This window comes from Lacerta agilis, chromosome 6 (assembly GCF_009819535.1).
Source record: "Lacerta agilis isolate rLacAgi1 chromosome 6, rLacAgi1.pri, whole genome shotgun sequence".
In the NCBI taxonomy this organism is placed as follows: Eukaryota; Metazoa; Chordata; class Lepidosauria; order Squamata; family Lacertidae; genus Lacerta; species Lacerta agilis.
Genome location: NC_046317.1, coordinates 15,082,823 through 15,102,577, shown reverse-complemented (window position 1 = coordinate 15,102,577; position 19,755 = coordinate 15,082,823). Strand labels below are relative to the sequence as shown.

General features: G+C 39.4%; 1 protein-coding gene across 3 annotated transcripts in view; it reads left to right on the top strand.

Moving 5' to 3' along the window:
* DENND1B (DENN domain containing 1B) overlaps positions 1-15,614 on the top strand; it is a 171,492-nt gene extending 155,878 nt beyond the window's left edge. For 2 of the 3 annotated variants that reach the window (XM_033151419.1, XM_033151421.1), the window contains 3 exons: positions 9,620-9,708; positions 11,663-11,879; positions 12,411-15,614. In XM_033151419.1, coding sequence (XP_033007310.1) covers positions 9,620-9,708; positions 11,663-11,879; positions 12,411-12,956 — 852 coding nt within the window. In that variant the 3' untranslated portion in view covers positions 12,957-15,614. The remainder of the gene's footprint in view (positions 1-9,619; positions 9,709-11,662; positions 11,880-12,410) is intronic. The other variant, XM_033151420.1, reaches the window with a different exon arrangement.
* The last annotated feature ends 4,141 nt before the right edge of the window (positions 15,615-19,755 follow it).

The window sequence follows — 19,755 nt, the reverse complement described above, 5'->3', positions numbered from 1 at the left end:
GGGCTGAGGATTCTAGAATTACATTGTTAAACGAATGATTTTTACTATTAGATCACAAACATTTTTGTCTAGGCCAGGTTTTTTATAAATCTGTTTTGTACTGTAAGATAAAGTTTAGCAGTCTTTAATTAGTACCTATGTGTGTACCCGAATTACGATTTATATATACTGTATTTAATTTCAAATGAATGTGGTCTACACTTACCTTAATTTTGGTTTCTGTTCAGCAACCTTTAAAAGAGTGCCAATGCAAATTTTACATCTACAGATTGCTTATCCTGTGCTTCCTTGGGAAAGATAATGTGGTCTTTTAAATAAAAATGAGCCCTAAGATATATAATATTTTCTGTTCAATCCTAGCTCTGGGAGGGAGTTTTAAGGTGTTTTTTATTTCTTTCTCCTGAGAGATAAATATTAAACTCGTCATTTGCAAATTTATTTAAAAGGCAGAAATTATTTGGGGCCAAGGAGTTTGACGAATTGGCACTGTGAAACAGTATATAAAACCAAAGTCATCTTCGTTCTTGAAGATCACGTTAATGCCATTGTTTCTGACATCATCATTAGTAGCATTGTCATTTTCTAGAGCAGAATATGAATATGCTTTTCTACCCCAACAAATAGTAGTTTGTATGCCAGTCCACTAATTAGTTCAGTTATTTCCTGTTTTTTTGATGAGGTTTAAATAAATGTCAGGGGTACAGCCATGAAGATCTCCCAATTAGGCTTTGCGTTTGTAAAACCCAGCCCCTTTGCTTTTGTGTGAAGATGACAGTTCCAACTGCCGCGTCAGTCTAACAGGGCTCAAGGGAAAGGCTACTTCTCTGCTTTTATTGAAAACAAGGCCAGTTTGCCCATTGAGAATAACCGCATTGGTCACAGTGCAGATCAGTTGTTAACAATGAATATTTACTAATCTCTATCACAGCCAGCATAGACTTCTTCTTCTTCTTTTTTGCGTTGTCCAATAGGGAAGGCACTTTAGGAAATCAGTGAATTAAAATGCACCAAAAGGAAACAAGAGGGAGAAGTAAACAATTTTCATCGCAAACTATTTTATCGTTAGTAGGGCCTGCACCGTTTGTGTATTAATCCTGCAAGTGGTGGAGGGGGAGACCCCGAAACGAAACACACAAAGATTTTCCGGAAAAAAATGTTCTATTTCTGTAAGGCGTGTGTGTCAGCCTCCTCATAGCTATTCTGGGCTGTTTGGTTGTGGGTGTGCAGAGGGGGGTGGGGGGTGGAAGAAGAGAGCGCTTAACTGCACTGCAAGTCAAAATTAACAGATGGATTGCCCTAAGCAAGGGAAAAACCACCACAACAAAATCTAGTGAAAGTGGAGGACTGAAGCTTTTTATTGTAAAGCCTTATTAAAACCTTGGCATGTATTTTACTGTTAACTCTTTCATGCCTTCACGCCTAACTGATAATTCCTGTCTCCTGCGTAAATTAGATCGAACATAGCTTTTCTGATAAATATCAGAATAGATCCTAAAAAGGAAAGTGAAAGCAGATTATGGTAATTTTTCAGCATTCACAATTTGATTGCAGCTACATGTCTTTCTTCTTACTTCTTTCCTTCCTTCAGAAACAGGCACCATAAACTATTGAGCTCTTACTTCTACAGATTCTGGTGGTTGGGGTTTTTTTGGGGGGGTGGGGACATTGTTTGTTTAGTGTCCATATATGTCACTTTTCAGCTGAATGGTTAAAATAAATAAATTCTGTTTCCGCAGCATTGCTTAAAAATAAGGATTTTAGACAGAACAAAGGCAAATATACTGGCAGATCTCTTTGCTATCGTGTATTTGATTTCCCTGGTATTCCTCTTCACACAAGCATCTTCTCAGCTGATGGGATAGGCCTTGGTCCGTTTAAAATGAAACATTTGAAAGCTTTAAATAGTTACTGGCTTATAAAATATTGTTGCACTTTTGGCAGAGTCCCGTGTAGCAGAGCCATGAGAACATTTTATAATTAATAAGTTAGCAGTGCATCCTTGTCTCCAATGAAATACATATAAGGTTTGTACCTTGAGGCATGCGGTAACTTGTAGCTGCAGTAAAAAATAAGACATTTGGGTACAAAGTGTGGATTTTCCAGTAATCCCAGCAAGCCCAGCGCACCTCGTATCAGTATGCATGTATCGAAAGAGCAAATGAATTACTTCTCCTAAATATACTGTATTTAAAATACCACGTGCTTTATTGTTGAAACTTTGTTTTAACAAAGCTCCAGCAGTAAAATAGCAATGAAATGTTTGGATTTTGTTAGCTGTACTTTCTGTTGCATCCTGTCCCAAAGGTTTCGGGGGGTAGATTACAGCATGTGAAATACCATCAGTAATATCATCTCAAATAGAATTAACGAACCCCCCAGAAAAGCACCTCAATATTTGTTGTATGTTGCTTTGTGGAGAAAAAAAATCGGAGTGACGCAATTGATATTTTGAGGTTTTATCCTTGAATAAGAAAAACCAAAGGCCATATTAAACGATGCAGCTTCCTAAGCGAATGCATGCCATCCATGTTGCAGTGTGTGTTCATTTGGAGATTCAGTTTTACACATGGCAAATCTCCCTGCAGGCTGGCATGTTGATCGTTTTCAGAAAGGAGCATGTTCCTTATACATCAGGAGCCTCCCTTCCACTCTCCACCCCCCCCCCCGCCTCCCCGCCCAACCAGCAGAGAAATGGCATACTCAATAGTTCGCTGCCCTCCTGTCCTGTCAGTAAGGAGTGGGTAGGGATGGATACAGTGAGCAAATAAAACTCAATCCTGGCAGGACGAAAATCTCATACTGTGATCTGAAGATTGCATGCAACAAATTCAAAGTCACGCCTGCACATAACAATTTCAGAAACTAGAAGAGGAATACCTGTATGTTTTCATTCGGAATTAGATCAGCCGAAAGCTTTGGAGAATCGTATTGTGGATTATGCCCACATAACTCCAGTCCTTCCACTCTGTAGTTCTCTGCTGGAAATTCTGCACGATTCTGGGGCAGCATTAAGCCCTATCTGGCAATTTAAGTAATGTGAATAAAATATTATATGTGACAGATGTCATATACAGTAACAGTGAGCAGTACTGAATGTGTGGTTTGGTTTGGTAGTATGCTTCGTTTTAAAGAGAAGATTTCCAATGGAAAAATGGTTAATTCAGTCAATTAGGAAAATATTTTGGACAAGAGAAATCATAATCTATAAATTCACTTGGTAATGGCAGTTTTTGTTTTAAAAGAGGATCTTTTGTCTTTTGCATGTCAATTATGATCCCTCTGTATTGCAAAACACTCAACATATCTTTTAATTAAAAGTGGAAAACCTATACTGCTAAAAATTTACATTGTAGATTACAAGACTGCCCTCTGGTGGTGTAAATGCTTTCACTGTATGTAGATAGTGGATGCTGCATGTAATACTATACAGCCGATCACCTTTAAGAAACAAAATATTTATTCTTGTCATATATATTTTTAAAATAGCAATAGTTCCTTCAGTGTTTCATCTGATATAATCTTTTGATGCTTATACCAGTCTAGACCTGCCTTCACTGTGACTTCCACATAAAGCCGTTGCCCACCGTTTATCATAGTTGTTGGGGCACACAAACACAATGTTCTCCTGGGCTTGCCCAACGTGTGTGGGCTGTTGGCCCCTGATCTTCTGAGTGTGCTGTGAAAACCCAAACGGAACAATAAATGGCAACGGCACATTTCCTGAGCACTTTTGCATGTTCCACCCCCTTAATTCGCTTTTCCACGTTCAACAGGCTTAATATGCAATGTGTTCTTCCCGCTAAAAACAAATAGTGCCTGAACCAACACAGCTTTCTCTGTTTTGATCAGCCTTTTCTCCCCAGACTAGCTTAAGCGGACCTATGAACATGAAATGTAAGGGTTCGGCCAGATTCATGGTGTTTTATGGTGAACACAAATTCCTGAAAATTAGTGGAGCCTGGCTAAATTCAACCAAAGTCCATTTTCTCCAGGATCCCGTTTCTAACTGTTGCCAGCCAGATGATCTGGGAAACACGCAAGCAGAGGCAGAAGGCAACAGACTTTGTCCTGTAGCTTGACCTCAAATAACTGGCATTCAAAGCTACAGTGCCTCTGAACATGGAGTTTCCATCTAGTCATGGTTGTCAGGTCATTTAAGTGAGTGGCTTTCACTACACATTTAGTGTGAAAGTCCCTAAATAAATTATGCATTGGTGAAGAAGTATTTTCTTTTGTACATTTTGAATATACTACCAAGTGGTTGAATTTGGTTAAAGAACCTGGTAAGTATCAGATTTACAGTAGTTCTTTGAAATAAAGCTTTGTGAGCAAAGTGGTTTTGCCAAGTTTGAGATCTTGATTATCGCTATATCACGACAGTTGCCTATGATTATGGAAATGGAGACGCTAAGCATTTTAAAACATACTGAATTACATAGAATCAGTTCCATAGAATTCATTATTGAAATAATAATAATAATACTTAATAATACTTAACAGGTCCAATAAAAGGTGGCATTTCATCTGTTCTGCATCTCTTGATTATTATTTTTAATTGACAATATTCAGAGATAGTTTGCATCTGTGATTTTTCTGTATGTTGGCATACAACATGGCTATTTATCATGACTGCGTGTTTCTGCCATTCACAGCTACTAGTTTTAATTTTTGTAAAATTCCACAAATGAACTTGTGAAGTATATCTCTTCATTTTGGCCTATTTTTTATTTTCTTTTTTTTCAAATTTAGTTCCCTTCCGGGACACTTTTCCATCCAGCTCCAAAGGAAAATTGCTAGTTGTTCAGTGTGAAGGTTACCAGTGAGGTATTAGTAAACACACTGTTTTATTATACAGATATCACCAGCAACACCTAGTGGATTCTGCAGCCCTTTTCCTTCCCTTGTTATATTACAGTAATAGATTCATGCTTGAATACCAAATGTAACCATGGGTGTTTCTTGTATCATGACGTTCATGGTCTTGGCCTTCTTTTTTTGGCAGTGTGCCCACTATTTTGAAACACACCACAAGAATTTGCGATTTGCTCTGGGTCTCCACAGTATGGGAAAAGACACCTTTGCACAATGTACATTTTTTTTATTACTGTGAGTAGTTCATATCCTCTCTCTCTTCAAGGGTAACAACAGTTGAAAACTCACAACAAAATCCTCAGTTAAATTAAAATTTAACCCCAGCTCTTCAATAGGAGTCCAAGGAGGGTTTTTTTGTTCTTTGTTTTTGTTTTTTTACAGTTTTTCTCAGACTTCTGCTGCCTTTAGGGGGGAAAACTTCATAATCGTAGAACAGCCACATAGGACACCTATCTGCTTGCCTTTGCTGTTCTAACATATAAAAATAGTCCTAAAGTTTTAATAAGGTTTCTATGAAAGGCGTTTCATAGGGATGGAAAAAACTCATCCTGGTTAAATGGAACAAGCAAGAACATGGCTGTTTTTCAGCACAAAGATAATAAATTGCACTGACATAGCATTCATTTTACAAAGGGGAAGAACGGTATTTCTATAAACAGAAATCACACACACACAAAATGTAAGTCGGTTTCTAACTTTGTGCAAGTGCTCTCCAAATTAAACCTTCATTAACTTTCCTAGCACTTGAAACCAGTACTGTTTCCTCCCCTTCTGTTTTAGCAAATGGAAGAGGTCTGGTGGTTATTAGAATACTGATCAGAAAAGAAGTCCCCCACCCCCATACCCCACCCCCACCCCCCTAAAAAAAAAACACAGAGAAAAACGTGCACAGTTGAAAATGCAGAAAAGACAGAAATTAAAATCTTAAGTAACTGTGAACAGCAGGGGGGCATCAGTAAAGGAAAGTTATCCTAAATGACTTTGACAGTTTTTGCAGGTGTGCATTCTATACTGCTTCATCTAGTAGAGCTTTGAAAAGGAATTACTGCTCTCCTTTTGGGATTTATTAAGGGTTTCTTTCCTCCCCCCCCCTTTTCTTTACACTGGTGTTTCTTACCATTTTATAAGCAGGTTGTTTTGTAAGTTACTTGCCACAGATGCCTATTGGGTACTGTCCGTTACTTCACGGACGATGAGTGACAGAAATTTTCTCTCCTCCCCCATCTACACACTTCAACCCATGAACTCGGGGCACTGAAAACAGAGCGGATCCAACAGAGTTTACTTGGTTTCATTTCGCTTTTATTATTGTTAAAAAGCACCTCAGGTTTTCTGTGTGCCTTTGACCGCCCCCTTGGAAGTTTGCCTATTTTTCACCTGAATTCTGGACTGTAGAAGAAAGTGTGCGGGAAAAAAAGCCTAAAGGGGGATTTTAAGGGTCCAGGGAACTGTGTAGTTACTGACCTACCCCTAACAAGGCACAGCTCAAGGAGGTTCCCAAACCTTGAAAGTGAAAGACCTGTGATACCCCTGAGCTTGCTGGACTGACCTCAAAGGAAATCCCTGACCAGCTGAGCCAAAGATTTTCCCTCCCCAGCTTATGTGACTGGTAACAGTCTGGTCACAACACTGACCGTGCTCTGCCTGTAGTAACAGGGGCTAGGAGTGCTTTGGAAGAGAACAGAAAAGTTGCTCCTAACTTTTAGCTCAATCTTGAAAGAGTACTGCAAACTCAGGAAAATTCCAGTAAACAAGTGCTCAAGTCTGCAAATGAGAGCTGGACTAGAACATAAAAGAACTAGTCTCATAGTGAAATGTAAAAAGCCTCTTATCAGTTTCACTTCCAACCCCTAGCTGTATGACTCAGAACATCCTTTACCAAACTTAGTTGGTGCACCAGCTACTACCATTTCCAGTAGGGATGCAGGTGGTCTGTGGTCCAAACCACTGAACCTCTTGGGCCTGCCAATCAGAAGGTCAGTGATTGGAATCCCCATGACGGGGTGAGCTCCCATTGCTCTGTCCCAGCTCCTGCCAACCTAGCAGTTCAAAAGCACGCCTGTGCAAGTAGATAAATAGGTACCACTGCGGTGGGAAGGTAAACGGCATTTCCATGCACTCTGGTTTCCGTCATGGTGTTTTGTTTTGCCAGAAGCAGTTTAGTCATGACCCGGAAAGCTGTCTGTGGACAAATGCTGGCTCCCTCGGCCTGAAAGTGAGATGAGCACCACAACCCCATAGTCGCCTTCGACTGGACTTAACCATCCAGGGGTCTTTACCTTTTCCAGACAAGGGGAGCCTTAATGCAATACTCCGTATACTGGTAATTTCATGATTGGACTACTGTGTAATTTGCTGTATGTAGGGCTCTCTTGACCCTTTTTTGGAAGCTGCAGCTGGCTGCCTACTAGCTAATGAGCCAAGTTCATGGTTTTGTTGTTGACATTTAAAGCTCTGGAGAACATTGGACCAGCTTATGTGGCATGCCACCTCCCCTGGTACTGATGAGGTTGATCTTTAAGATCTTCCATGACTAGCAGATGGTCACTTTGTGACAAGGTGGAAGCAGGCCTTCTGGGTTATAGCACCCTCTGCATTGGCCTTCCTCAGGTAATTCACAAGGCTGAGACACTATTAGCTTTAAATGCCTCTTTAAAATGCATATATTTACCCAAGCATTCTCTGAATTTTTATTTTATTATTTTATACAGTCATACCTCGGGTTGCGAATGTGATCCGTGCGGGAGGCACGCTTGCAACTCGCAGCGCTGCCCCTGCGCATGCGCGTGACACGATTCGGTGCTTCTGCGCATGGGCATGACGTCATTTTGTGCTTCTGTGCATGTGCGAGCGCCAAAACCCGGAAGTAACCCGTTCCAGTACTTCCGGGTTCGGCATGGTCCGCTACTCTAAAACGCACAACCCGCAGCGTTTGTAACCCGAGGTATGAATTATGTTTATTATATTTAAATGTTTTATAAACAAAAAAATGGTATAGAAAGAAAGAAAATGAATGATAAGCCCTGGGTGGTCGTAGAGAAGGCACTGCCATCTCCCATTTTCTGTATTTAAAGGGGGAACAGTGGTGACCTTTCTCATAGGACTGTTTCAAAAATTAGCAGGATAAAGATTGTAAAACAAGTTTTCCCATTAAAACAGCTTTTAAGTGACAGGTAATAATATTAAACCTTTAAAAGGTTTGGAGGCAGTGACATTTCTCCACTAATTTTATGCAAGGATTGTTCTGTATATAGCTCTCTCTTTAAATTAAAAAAACACACACACAACTAAATGTCAGCATCTTTATAGCATATGTCTAGGTATAAGGGAAAACAGAAAGGTGGCCCCACCCTTCTACATTTAGAATTGAGAAAGTACCTATTAATTTTTATTTTCCCATTGGAATATGATCTGCCCCATCTTAATACAAAATGTTGGCAGAACCACAAGTTTTCTGTGGACCTTTTTGAGGAAATGAAGATGAGCGTAACAGTACCAGTGGAATTTTGCCAATTTTAATTGGAGAATTCATTTTTCATTCCCCAAAGGCATCCTTTTCTTTCCTTTTCCTTTTCTTTTAACCCTGCCATATTTACAAACTGAATATTCATTGTTTTCAGAAGCTATTCTGTGGACCTTCACAGTAATCCCATGAGGTTTTAGTCTGCTGTAAAAAAACAAAAAACAAAACCCATCCGTGTTTTCTTTAAAAGAAGAATACTACCATCTTATCTTTATATTAGGTAAGCTCAGGAGTATGGGGCAAGAATGAACAGAACAAAATAACACAAATTCATGCTGTATCCCATCTGTAGGATTATTATTATTATTATTTAAATAAAGAGGCAGGATAGAAATATTGGAATCTGTAGAGCTGACTAAGACCCCAGCAGAGACTTCATTTGTGTATGAGTGTAGATATATGTTTCTTGGCACTCAAATGTCCAAGTGCCTTGTGACCTTATGTTTGAGTGATGTTCCTCTTGTACCCTGCCATTCTGTAATATGTCCTGGCTATTCCTTTATTTTTTATTCAACCTGCTAATGCTTCTCCATAGTCGCACACTTCCTAAAGAGGTCCACTTACCTTTTTCATTTGTTAAGTGAGGAATAATAATAATAATCATAATAATGGCTGCCATACCCAAAAGCTTAAATGTATTTTTAGCTATGTCTTCATATTCCTGATGGTGACTTCTTCAATAGTAATATATTAATTTTTATTTTGTACATGTCTTCAGTGCTAGTCTAGAAATTTCTGCTGCACTTTAGAGGATAGCTAGTGTATTTTTATCTATTTTTAGCTTTGATTTCATTTCTGCTTCAGTTTTAATATGTCATTTTGAATTGTGTGTGTGTGTGTGTGTGTGTGTGTGTGTGTGTGTGTGAGAGAGAGAGAGAGAGAGAGAGAGAGAGAGAGAGAGAGAGTGTTTACGGGTAACTATATATATGAACCATATATATATATATATATGAACAAAATAGTCCGTGCTTCATTTGTGATTTCAACCCCGGTCTGAAACAAACTGTGCTCTGTCCATTGCCTGTCAATTCATCCTTAATTTTTCATCTGAACTGCTTTGGATAAGCGATGAATCCATTTGAATACTTCATATATTACTATAACTGATTCTGTGGACACTTCAATTGACATTACTAGGCAGTATTGCTTATGAATACTTCTGTCCCTTGGCAGCCTATGTGAAAATCAGCAAGAAGCCCTGAAGTGTAACTTTTGCCTTTGCAGACACGGTTTGGGCATCTCCATGCCAATACATTTAACCATGATCCTGCCTTGGACGATGATGCGGACGATGAGATGGATGGAGGAAGCAAGTAAGATGAGTTATTGAGAAGCCCAGCTTGCATTCAGTTCTTCATCAGAGCAGCTTTAAATGCAGGATACCTGTATATGTTCCATTTTGCTGTGTGGAGAGAGTTCGGAGCTGCTGCTAAACTCTGAACATAACCCTGGTGGTGTGGGGAGACATGGGTCGGAAATGCACCCAAGATATTAAGATATTACTAAGCAGCATTCAAAAGCATTTTTAGGAGAGAAGAAGCAGTATCTTGATCCAGGGAAGAGTAGAACCAAAGGTTAGAGGCACGTCCATTTGGGCAAGCAGGACACTCCTCCGCCAGCCTGCCCCTGCCTGCCTGCCTTCTTACTTGCCACCAGCCATGGGATGTCATTGACTCTGGCTTCACTTCCTGTTGGACTCCCTGCCTCCCAATGTACCATTCCCAATGGACGTCAGCCACCACTGGAAAGGGGATTACAGGGAACTCCTCAAGTAGGAATTCCAAACCTGTGCTCTAAGCCACCCTAGTCCATCATGAGTGAACCGGTAATGTGCTACAAAAATGGATTGATGGGTGCCTTTTAGTACCCACCCAGAAGAGAGGCTTTCTACTGCACCTTTGCACAGTTTCATACTCTCTGCTGGTTTCATTCAAAGCAGCCTCTGCATTCGAACATAATTAGATTATGCAGGGTAAAATCCTATACACACTTGGAATAAGTCCATTGAATTCATTGGAGCTTGTTTCTGAGTAGATGTGTCTGGCATTGCACTGCCAATTGTTCCTGATGCAGAAATGTAGCAGAGTTGTCCACCCTGAGAGGAGACTGTCCATTGTGTCTCTGCATGAGTCACTGCTTGCATATGCCTCTTCACAATTTCAAGGACAGATCAGCAACTTGTAAAGCAACTTATATGATACAGACTCTTCTGAGAGCCAGTACTTCTTACTTAACTGTACTAAAAACTGGTCTTTTCATCTGTAATAGTGCAATGCAGAAAATTTACAAAGAAGTGTGCCTCAGCCGTACGTACATACACAATTTTATTTGTGTGCAGCCTTTATACTATTCAAACCATGTTCAACATGAAAAAATACATAATCACAACATAACGAAAGCATACAATAAATAAAACATGAAAAAATACAAAACCAAACTGAGCAATTCCCACATAAATCACAACAAAATCTAAAATATACAAACAAACCAACAACCCAGAAACAACACCCTAGCTCAATAGTGTGTTCAGCACTCAGCTTTTGTTGTTGGAGTCAGTCTGGGCTGTGTTCTCCCAGGCCACATGGAAAAAGGCTGCAAGGCAGGGAGAAGATCTTCCAGGACACTGAGTCAACCTATCAGAAGTTTAGGAAAGGCTGCTGTAACACCTAATTGCAGTTGTAACCATGACCCCTTGATCTATGAAATACATTACGGATTTGCTCTAGAAGAATGTTCGTCATAAAAAATAATGTTGAAATCTAGGTAGGCTTCATATCAAAACAAGTGTGACCACAAGGCTTCGAGACTCCCAAAACATTATTTGCAAATATAAAGTTTTGAAAGAGGTGAGTCTGAGTCTATCCTTTTGCAAAGTTAGATTTTCACACACAAAAAGTATATGCATCAAGGCATTGTCACAATGCGTTATAGGTGTACATTTTTTTTATTTTTGCCTGCAGCAAGAAACCATTTCCTAGCCTGCCATTTGAAGCAAAGGACATGGAGGGCCATTCATATGCACACACATTAAATTTTAAACAGACACTAAAAAGTTATTTATTATATCTGAATATGCTACAAGATAAAATGGTTTAAAATAATGCTATGCTGCATCCTTTTTGGTTTCTTATGATGAATACAAATGGTTCAGAAATTACTTATTTTATTGAAATTTATCTTTATAATAATTCTCCTGTAAAAAGCTCATTCATTTTCAGATTCATTGTTGCGGTCCTAGGTATGAAGTGGTTTTCTGTTTTTCTTTAGATTGTCATCTGAAGATAGTGAGGAAACATCTTGTTGTTTGTATGACAGTGATGACTCTGGGGAAATGGCCAAAACATCTGTTCCTCCTGGAGAAATGGACTTGCTAGGAGAGATTTTGGATAGTCTGAGTACACACAGTTCTGATCAAGGGAAGCTCTCAGGAGCAAAAAGCCTGGACTTCTTTCGATCAATGGATGATATTGATTACAAGGCAACGGTTAGTTATCCCACCCCTTGCGTTTCCAGTGTTAAAATTTCTTTGCATCCACATAATCTTCTGTTGGTGATAGGTGCTGCCTGGATGACAGAGTGTTTTAGGGTCTCTCATACATCCTAATGCTTCTGTGATAACCAGGTATTGCTCCTCAATGTCTGACTGTGGTGTAAAAGTGATGTGTACCCCTGAAATCTAAAGCAGAGAAAGTGTGCTTTGGCTGCACAGCACATTGAGAAACACTTCTTTTTACCTTGAAATGGAATTATCTCGGTTTCAATTTAGCTGCTTAATGTTGGAAGGAGAAGAGGAATTAAAATTTGAATCCTATTAAGAGGTCGTTAGCGAAAGATAAATTGTGATTCAGTTTAGCACATCATCAGCACAATGAAGAACAAGTAGTTCAGTCATTTTCATATTTTTTTTTTAAATTAGTTTAATATTTACACCCCACTTTTCTGTAAAAACAAAGTGGCTGTTTTGAAGACCCCAGTGCCAAGAATCCTCATGTGTTGCCTGTTCTTCTTATTTCAGAATAAATCCAACACGCCAAGTGAGAGCAATCTGGCTCTGCTTTGCAGTGGTCGAACGTCTGACCCAGCTGACTGGAATCTTGGGCAAGATGACAGCATCCTCAGTGGGAAGCAGCTTCCCCCGTCTCCAAGGAAACGTGTTCCTTCAACTGGATACAGAGAAAATCTCTTTGTGCCAAAAACAGGAAGTCCCACCCATACCCCTAGTGTCGATGGTGTGAACTTCCTCGAAACTCAAACAGAATCTCCAAGCCCGTCTCAAGAAACTATGCAGTTGTGTTCTCCAGGAGTCTTTCAAGTGAAAAAGACTAAGTGGAGCGAAACACTAAGCAGTACCTCAGCAGATGAGATACCACCAAACTTGAGCCAAAATCCATCCTCCTCTCAGGTTCCTTGGGAGAAAGAAGCCAGAACAGGAAATGAAATCCTAGAAGAGGGTGGTCTTCTTCACGAAGTGGTGTCTTTGTGTAAAATGACTTCTGCATTCAACCACGGTTTAAACATTTCAGGGGACAGGTTTTCCAGTAGCAGCGGGAATAAAGCGTAATTTTTTATTTTTATTTTGAGGGGAGAAATAACGCTCCTGACAAAAGACTTAAGGAAGACAACTCAGGATTCCATATCGCATAGCAAACCAAAACATCACAGAGGAAACGACAAACCTTCCGTTTTGCTAACCTTAATTGTGGTTTGCCTTACATGCCCATTTTCTCCCTCTTGCTTTGAACGTATCTTTGGAACACATTTCTTTGCTGCATAATTTCACAGCATGGGCCTGGATTGGGGTGGGTGGGGCCATAGCTCGGTGTCTGAGAACATGCTCTGCATGCCGAGCGGCCCATGTTCAGCCCCTTACATGTCCAGGTAGGTCTAAGAAATGTCTGAAACCCCAGGAAGCTGTTTTCCATCAGTCTGGACCACAGGTGGGGAACCTGTGACCTCGGGCACATTTCATGTGGGTGTGTGAGCCTAGAGGGAAGAGAAGGGTGCTTTGCCCACTGCCAAAATGCACCCTCCCCTATAGATTACCCATAAGGGAATGTGGTGGTCCTTGGAAGTTTTTAGGGGCCCCCACCTTGGTATAGACAGCACTGAGCTAGATGGACCCATAGTTTGACTCAGTATAAGGCAGCTTCTTGTTCAGCTACTTCATTCTCAAGTCAAGGTAAAAGTTTGACTCCATATTTAAGCTTCAGCTGGCATTTGGCACCTGCTAGTTTTTACCATCTCCCCCTTTCCTTTTCCAGAAAGTAACATATCTTCCCGGGTAGGCATTGACTTTTATCTTTCCGAGCACAAAGTGAACAAATGCAACACTGTTCATCTGGAACTTATTAAGTCCTGTCAATCCATGATCCAATTGCCTTAAAGTTTTAGGGACTCACTTAAATATTGTACAGGATGAAATGCAAATTGTTGGAAAAGAGATGCCATGATTTCACAGCAGTGAAGCGCATGAACAAAGGGAAATATGGGTCGTTTCCAAACCACAGGAACTCATACGACCAACAGTGGTCACTCATGTGACCGTGTGTTATGTAGCAATGTAGTTACCACATGAGAGCCTGGTTCAAATGGGAGCCTCTCCCACATGTTTGTCTTCCTTGGTGAGAACTGTTTTCACCTAGCCAAGCAATAGCCATCAGTGAGAGGAAAGGTCTCTTGATGTATTTATCACCATATGAATTAACTGTTAATGGTTTGTCTGAATTTACCCCAAAATTGGGTCCTTTACCAAGTAGGCACTGTGGCTCTGTCTTCCAAATCCTGAAAAAATGGTACTGTGTGTTTTTAATCTTTTTTGAAGTGCTGAAATACAATGTGAAGTTTACAACTTTTAAAAGGTGTTACTCACTGTCATCATTTTTGCATCTTCAGTTTTCTCAAAAGGAAAAAAGCTTGAGCAGAACAGGTAGATTTTTATTGGCATAGAATTTCCACTGTTTTAATATTTCTGTGTTACAATTGATCTGCCCTACTGGGGTTCATGCCAATTTAACCTTCAGAGGTAGTGTTTTAAAGTGATGTTTAGGACTTGGATCATTATTAGATGTGCTCCTTGAACAAATTCTAATGTTTTCTTTTTAAAAACAAAAATGATATCAGCAGCTGAAAAATAATAATATAAAGAAAGCAATTTGACAGTGTAAATCTGGAAATCTCTGTCCAGGCCTAAGCAAAGGAATCAAGGGCCACACAGAATTACTGAAGCTTAATCGTAACCTTTAAAAAGATGCATCCAAAACAACGTCCCTGCCATCCAGTGGCTCAAGATTGGCCTGCTATGGGATGCACCACAATGCTCATAAATGGCAACTTTTAAAAGTTGTCTTCCGAAAAGTCTTTTCTTAAAAGCAAACCTTTGGTGCGTAACATCAGTATCCAAAGGTGCCTTTCAAATGAAATGTTTTGAATGGAACACTTTGTTAAGCCATTTGGAAGTGGTATTCCACATATTTATAAAGTGGGTAGTACACTTTTAGGCACTATACAAGTAACAATTTAGCGTGGAAGCCCATGACAGTGTCCTGGAACCTATCCGCTTAGATAGAAGGACCTATTTCCCCTGTGTTTGTGCTGTTCTCTCCTTCCCCCTCCCGATGTCTGTGTTTGTCCTTTCAATTGTCACTGGTGGTGGTCTAGATTGCTTGAGTCAAGAGAGTAGTGATTAGGTGAGGGTATATTTATGTCTCTGTGTACACGTGTGGATGAAGGTGCATGTTCCATAGCCCAGTGCATACAGGAGCTTCCAATTCTTCCTTCATGAGAAGAAAAACTCTATGCATATGGAAACTTCCTATTACAGCCATGGTTGATGAATCATAGGGGGTGGGAGGCTGGAGGAGAGAAAACTAAGAAATGTCTGGCAAAACATGCAGGTTTTCAGTGACTCACATTGTCAGTGAATGTGTTTAGAGTTGCCACACTAATGTCAAATGCCATTTTATGTAATTCTTACAGTAACATGAGTAATGTGTAGTCTTGTTGATGAACCTTTGGAATGCAACTTCATTTTGACCCCACTTAAACTGCAATGTATGTAGATTTGCTAGAACTGTTAGCATTCACGCATCATTTATCACCGATAAGATTTTTAGAAGGCTAATAGTTGTGCCTTACATTTTTGCCCTGAATAGTTGCCAGTTAGCTTTCTTACTGTCAAAAGAACATTAGACTTGCCAAATGAATCTATTTATCAAATATTTAGTCAGTGTCTACTCTGTTCTCCACTGATTATGATGTAAAATTCTGTCACTCACATCTTTAGCATTTCGATGTTTACTATAGTGTCATAGGAAAACAAATTGTTCAATTTCTGCTTCATTGTCACCTTTCCCCCACCATATTCAGTGTTCTTAGGAACTTATGAAATCACAGATTTTAATATAGTGCTCACAGACTTCAGGTAACCCTTAAAGTTTCTCAGGAATCCCAATTAAGTAAAACCGCTTTGGATCATTAGATTCCTTTCTCCACCTACAAAATTTCATTGAAAGTTAACCTAGAATTCTGTGCACTAACAGCGTTCTAGCCTTTTTTTAGTTGAAAACAAAGGTTGTCATTTTATTTTAGTATATTAAATTTTAGTATATTATTTTATTTTAGTATATTAAATTCACCAGATTTCTATATATTATTGGAGCTTCCCATGGCGTTCCTTGGATGTTTGGGGTCATTAAGCCCTTTTGTTTTAAATCCCCAAACATGTAAGGTTCTGACAGCATCTACATATTAGGGGATCTAGCCTCCAAGGACTTTCCTTGACATTATCTATATTCCAAAATTGGAAAAGGCTATCACAGTAAGTGATGCAGCTAATGGATAATAAACTGTTCTGCCCTCTCCTTTCTAAACCCTTGAATAGTGCTCAAGATCATGAAAAGGCCTTTGCCAAGTTTCGGAAACAAAAGTTGCTTAAACTAGCAGGAGACCTTACATGTTCACCTAGAATTCTGTGCGCTGAGAATGAGCTAGAATGTTGGTCACAGATTGTAAACATTATGCAAAGAAATGAAAACCCCAAAATGACCCCAATATTTTGCATGGTGTGCTGTTGGAAATAGTGAAAGAAGTCACTTTTTACTGAAACTTGTACTGTTCCCTAGCATTTCAAAGAGTGATATTGCTGCTTTTTGATCGCTAAGAGTTGGGTTATCAAAAGCTGTCAGTACTGGCTAACTCTGCTCCCAAAGATGTCAACAGTAGTTTTCCAATTGATTGAATGTGCAGCCTGCACTGATGAGCACCTTTGAAAATGTTAATTTCCATTGTTAGAATAGATAAAACAATACAATCTACCAGAAGATTCTCCTGCAGATGTCCCACTGATGTGAATTCTTTGGGGCTTTCACAAGAGAACTTTATGGTGGATTGTGCCCCAAATTATATTAGACAGATTATCTCAAGCAGAATGAAAATCTCTTTTTCTTTTCTCTCTTATATTGTGTCCTTGCAAAAGGAGGATTTTAAATAGCTTGCTTTATGCAGAAAATGAAAAATAGTAACTAGCTAGTTGCCAAATTGAAGCCATTCATTTTCATAATCATCTGCTAAAACATTTGTTGATTTGACTGGAGATAATTCAGGATCCTGTTACGCCACAAAACTAGAAAACTAGTTCTGTTATCATAGGCTTTTCTTCAGATATTTTTGTTCGTAATAGGGCAAGACTGGAGCTGAAGTTATTGCTAACAATACCATCTACTTCTCAATGTAATGCAAGGAGGATAGGTACAGGAGAAAGTCACCTCTCTCCCTAATCAGTGTGGCCAGAAGGGAAAGATTAAATTCATGCATAGAATATCAGCTGCCTTTGACTCCTACATCTTTTAACTTCTTAAAAGAAAGATCACAGGTAGAGCTGTAAGAAGGCATTGTTTTATATTCCACAGTATATCCACATGCAGAACTGTTTCCATTCTGCTGCAATTCATCTTCACCCAGAACCATGTTATTCATTTTGCTGTCTTCTGCAGTGAAATTACATAATTTACATAATTACATAAATTAAGTTCTTGTAGCACTATTCCACCCCATTCATTTCAATGCAAAATAAACATAATGGAAATGGGATGTAGGGGTGGAACATAATTATTTATTTTTTTGTGGATTGAAAGCAAAATCAACAGTGAATACTTAAATTCACTGGATTGATTTCTATTCTGGACATGGGAAAAATCAACAAAAATGCCCATTTGCATTGGAATTCTCCAACATGCCTAGTCATGGGATCACTGCAAGCTCATTGATGATTTTACCTCTGAAAACCATTGACATCACTCATAAACCAAACTCCTTAATCTTGCTCAAAGAAAGGCAGCAAACCACCCTAGATTTATTTATTTATTTATTATTTTTGCCAGATCCGAGGCAGGAAGAGTGTGCTTAGGGACGCTGTTTCCTTTTAGTTTAACTTGCCTACGGGCTGCTTTGATAGCTTCCAGGCAATTAGGACTGGTTCCTTTTCCACTTCAAGGACACCATGACACTCTGTTTGTGTGCCATTCCGGACGTTATGACTTATGAGATGCATTGGACCTTAGATGAGTCTAAGATGTTTGCCACCTGTGGTGGAAAATAATGGTGTGTCTCACATTAAAATGGGTCAGAGTAGAGTTGTGCGGTGTGCTGTTAGTAGATCCCATGTGTTTGTGTAGGGAGACTTGTGTCTTGGCTGCCTTTAGTCAGATCTGCCTTTCTCCTCCTTGCCATTCTTGGTGGCACCCAAAGGTTGCCTTGATATGAGGAAGCCAAACAAGGAATGCTCCATTATGAAGTCCTCTGAGTGCTAAGCATTAAAAAAAGGAACTTGTTCTTGCATTATGTCCCATCAGCTTTTCACACAGAGCAATCGCCACTCTCCTCAGATACACTGTAGGTATCTACTGGGGAGATACTACTGTATCTCCCCAGTACTGTTCTGTACTGTACTGTACTGTAGAGAACTACTGGGGGTTCTCCTGGCCTCTTCGCCCCACCAATTTTGGGGGAGCCCTCTTGTGCAGATGGGCATCCTTTCAGAGGGCTTCCTCTGATGGGGTCCGTCAAGTAAATCCCACCAAAAGAGTTTGTGGACAGCAGACCCATCTCCCCCCCCCCAAAAAAAAATCTTTTTTGACGAAAAGGTATTTATAGAGCAGTTTGGGTGGATTCAGCACACTTCTGAGTTCTTCCCTAGCATCAGGCATAAATAATATTTTATGTATATTAATAAGCTTTTTAATTTAGATTCTAGGATCAGTATTAATATGGGTGGGTTGAAGAGGAAAGGAACAAGAAAAAAACCGAGTTGGAAAATTGATTCTTGGCGAACCTTCTCTCCCCTTCGCCAGTCCCAGATATCATGATAACAGCTGCAATCTTATACACATCTACCTGGAAATAAGTCTCATTGAACTCAATGGTACTTAACTCTGAAGTAGATCTGTATTGAATTGCACTGCAAGGGAGATTCCGGGATGTGAGGGAAAGTATTGGATTTCAACAAAAGATGGATTTTGTGCAATATCTTTGCTTGCTTTTATTGTGTGTATGTGTTTTTAAAAACAATTTATTTTGACAACTAAAAATATCTGCTTTCCCAGTAGATCTTTGAGATTAATTTTTCTGGGGTGTTTGTTTTGCTTTGCTTTGTTTCAGGATCGTGTAGAGTTACATGTAGCATTTAATTACAGTTGTCTTGTGGATAAAAGTACTGCACATTGTCAGTAGACAAATGGTATTTCTGTTGACTGAAGATGACTAGGGACGCCACATTGTTGTGCTATAATGATAAACATAAGTGTTGCCAATTGCATAGTAGACAACAGACTCACAGTTAATGACGTCTATATTTCACACAGTACTTTGTAAGTACACAGCAGGGTAGTTTTTGTGTTTAATTTACCTGGAAATTCTGCTGCTTTCTCTGTCCTTTGAGCAAGCAAAATAATGTTTGTTCCATATGATGGATGGTAGGTGGCAACTTAGGGTAGACATGTGCAGCTTCATAATCCAGCATGTGGCATCCTTAATTGATATAAATGATTGCTCAGATCAATAGATGTTGCAAGTATCTTTTAAATTGTTTGTTAATGATGTTAATCCATGTATTTGATGTACATTTTCTTCTCATGGCCAAGCGTTTTATCATGAGCTATTTTAAATTAACTTACTTGAATGAGTTAACTGAAGCACTGTGTAATTTATCTAGCTCTGGACACAACTTGCAAACAAGGTTTGTGGTAAAATTTCTTTTTCTGTACACACCCATGCTACCCATGAAGCTATTTCATGGAGGTAGTGAAAATCTAGCATATTTCAACTTATGTCTCAGAGAAGAGAGGGGGAAATGTCTCTTTCTGTGA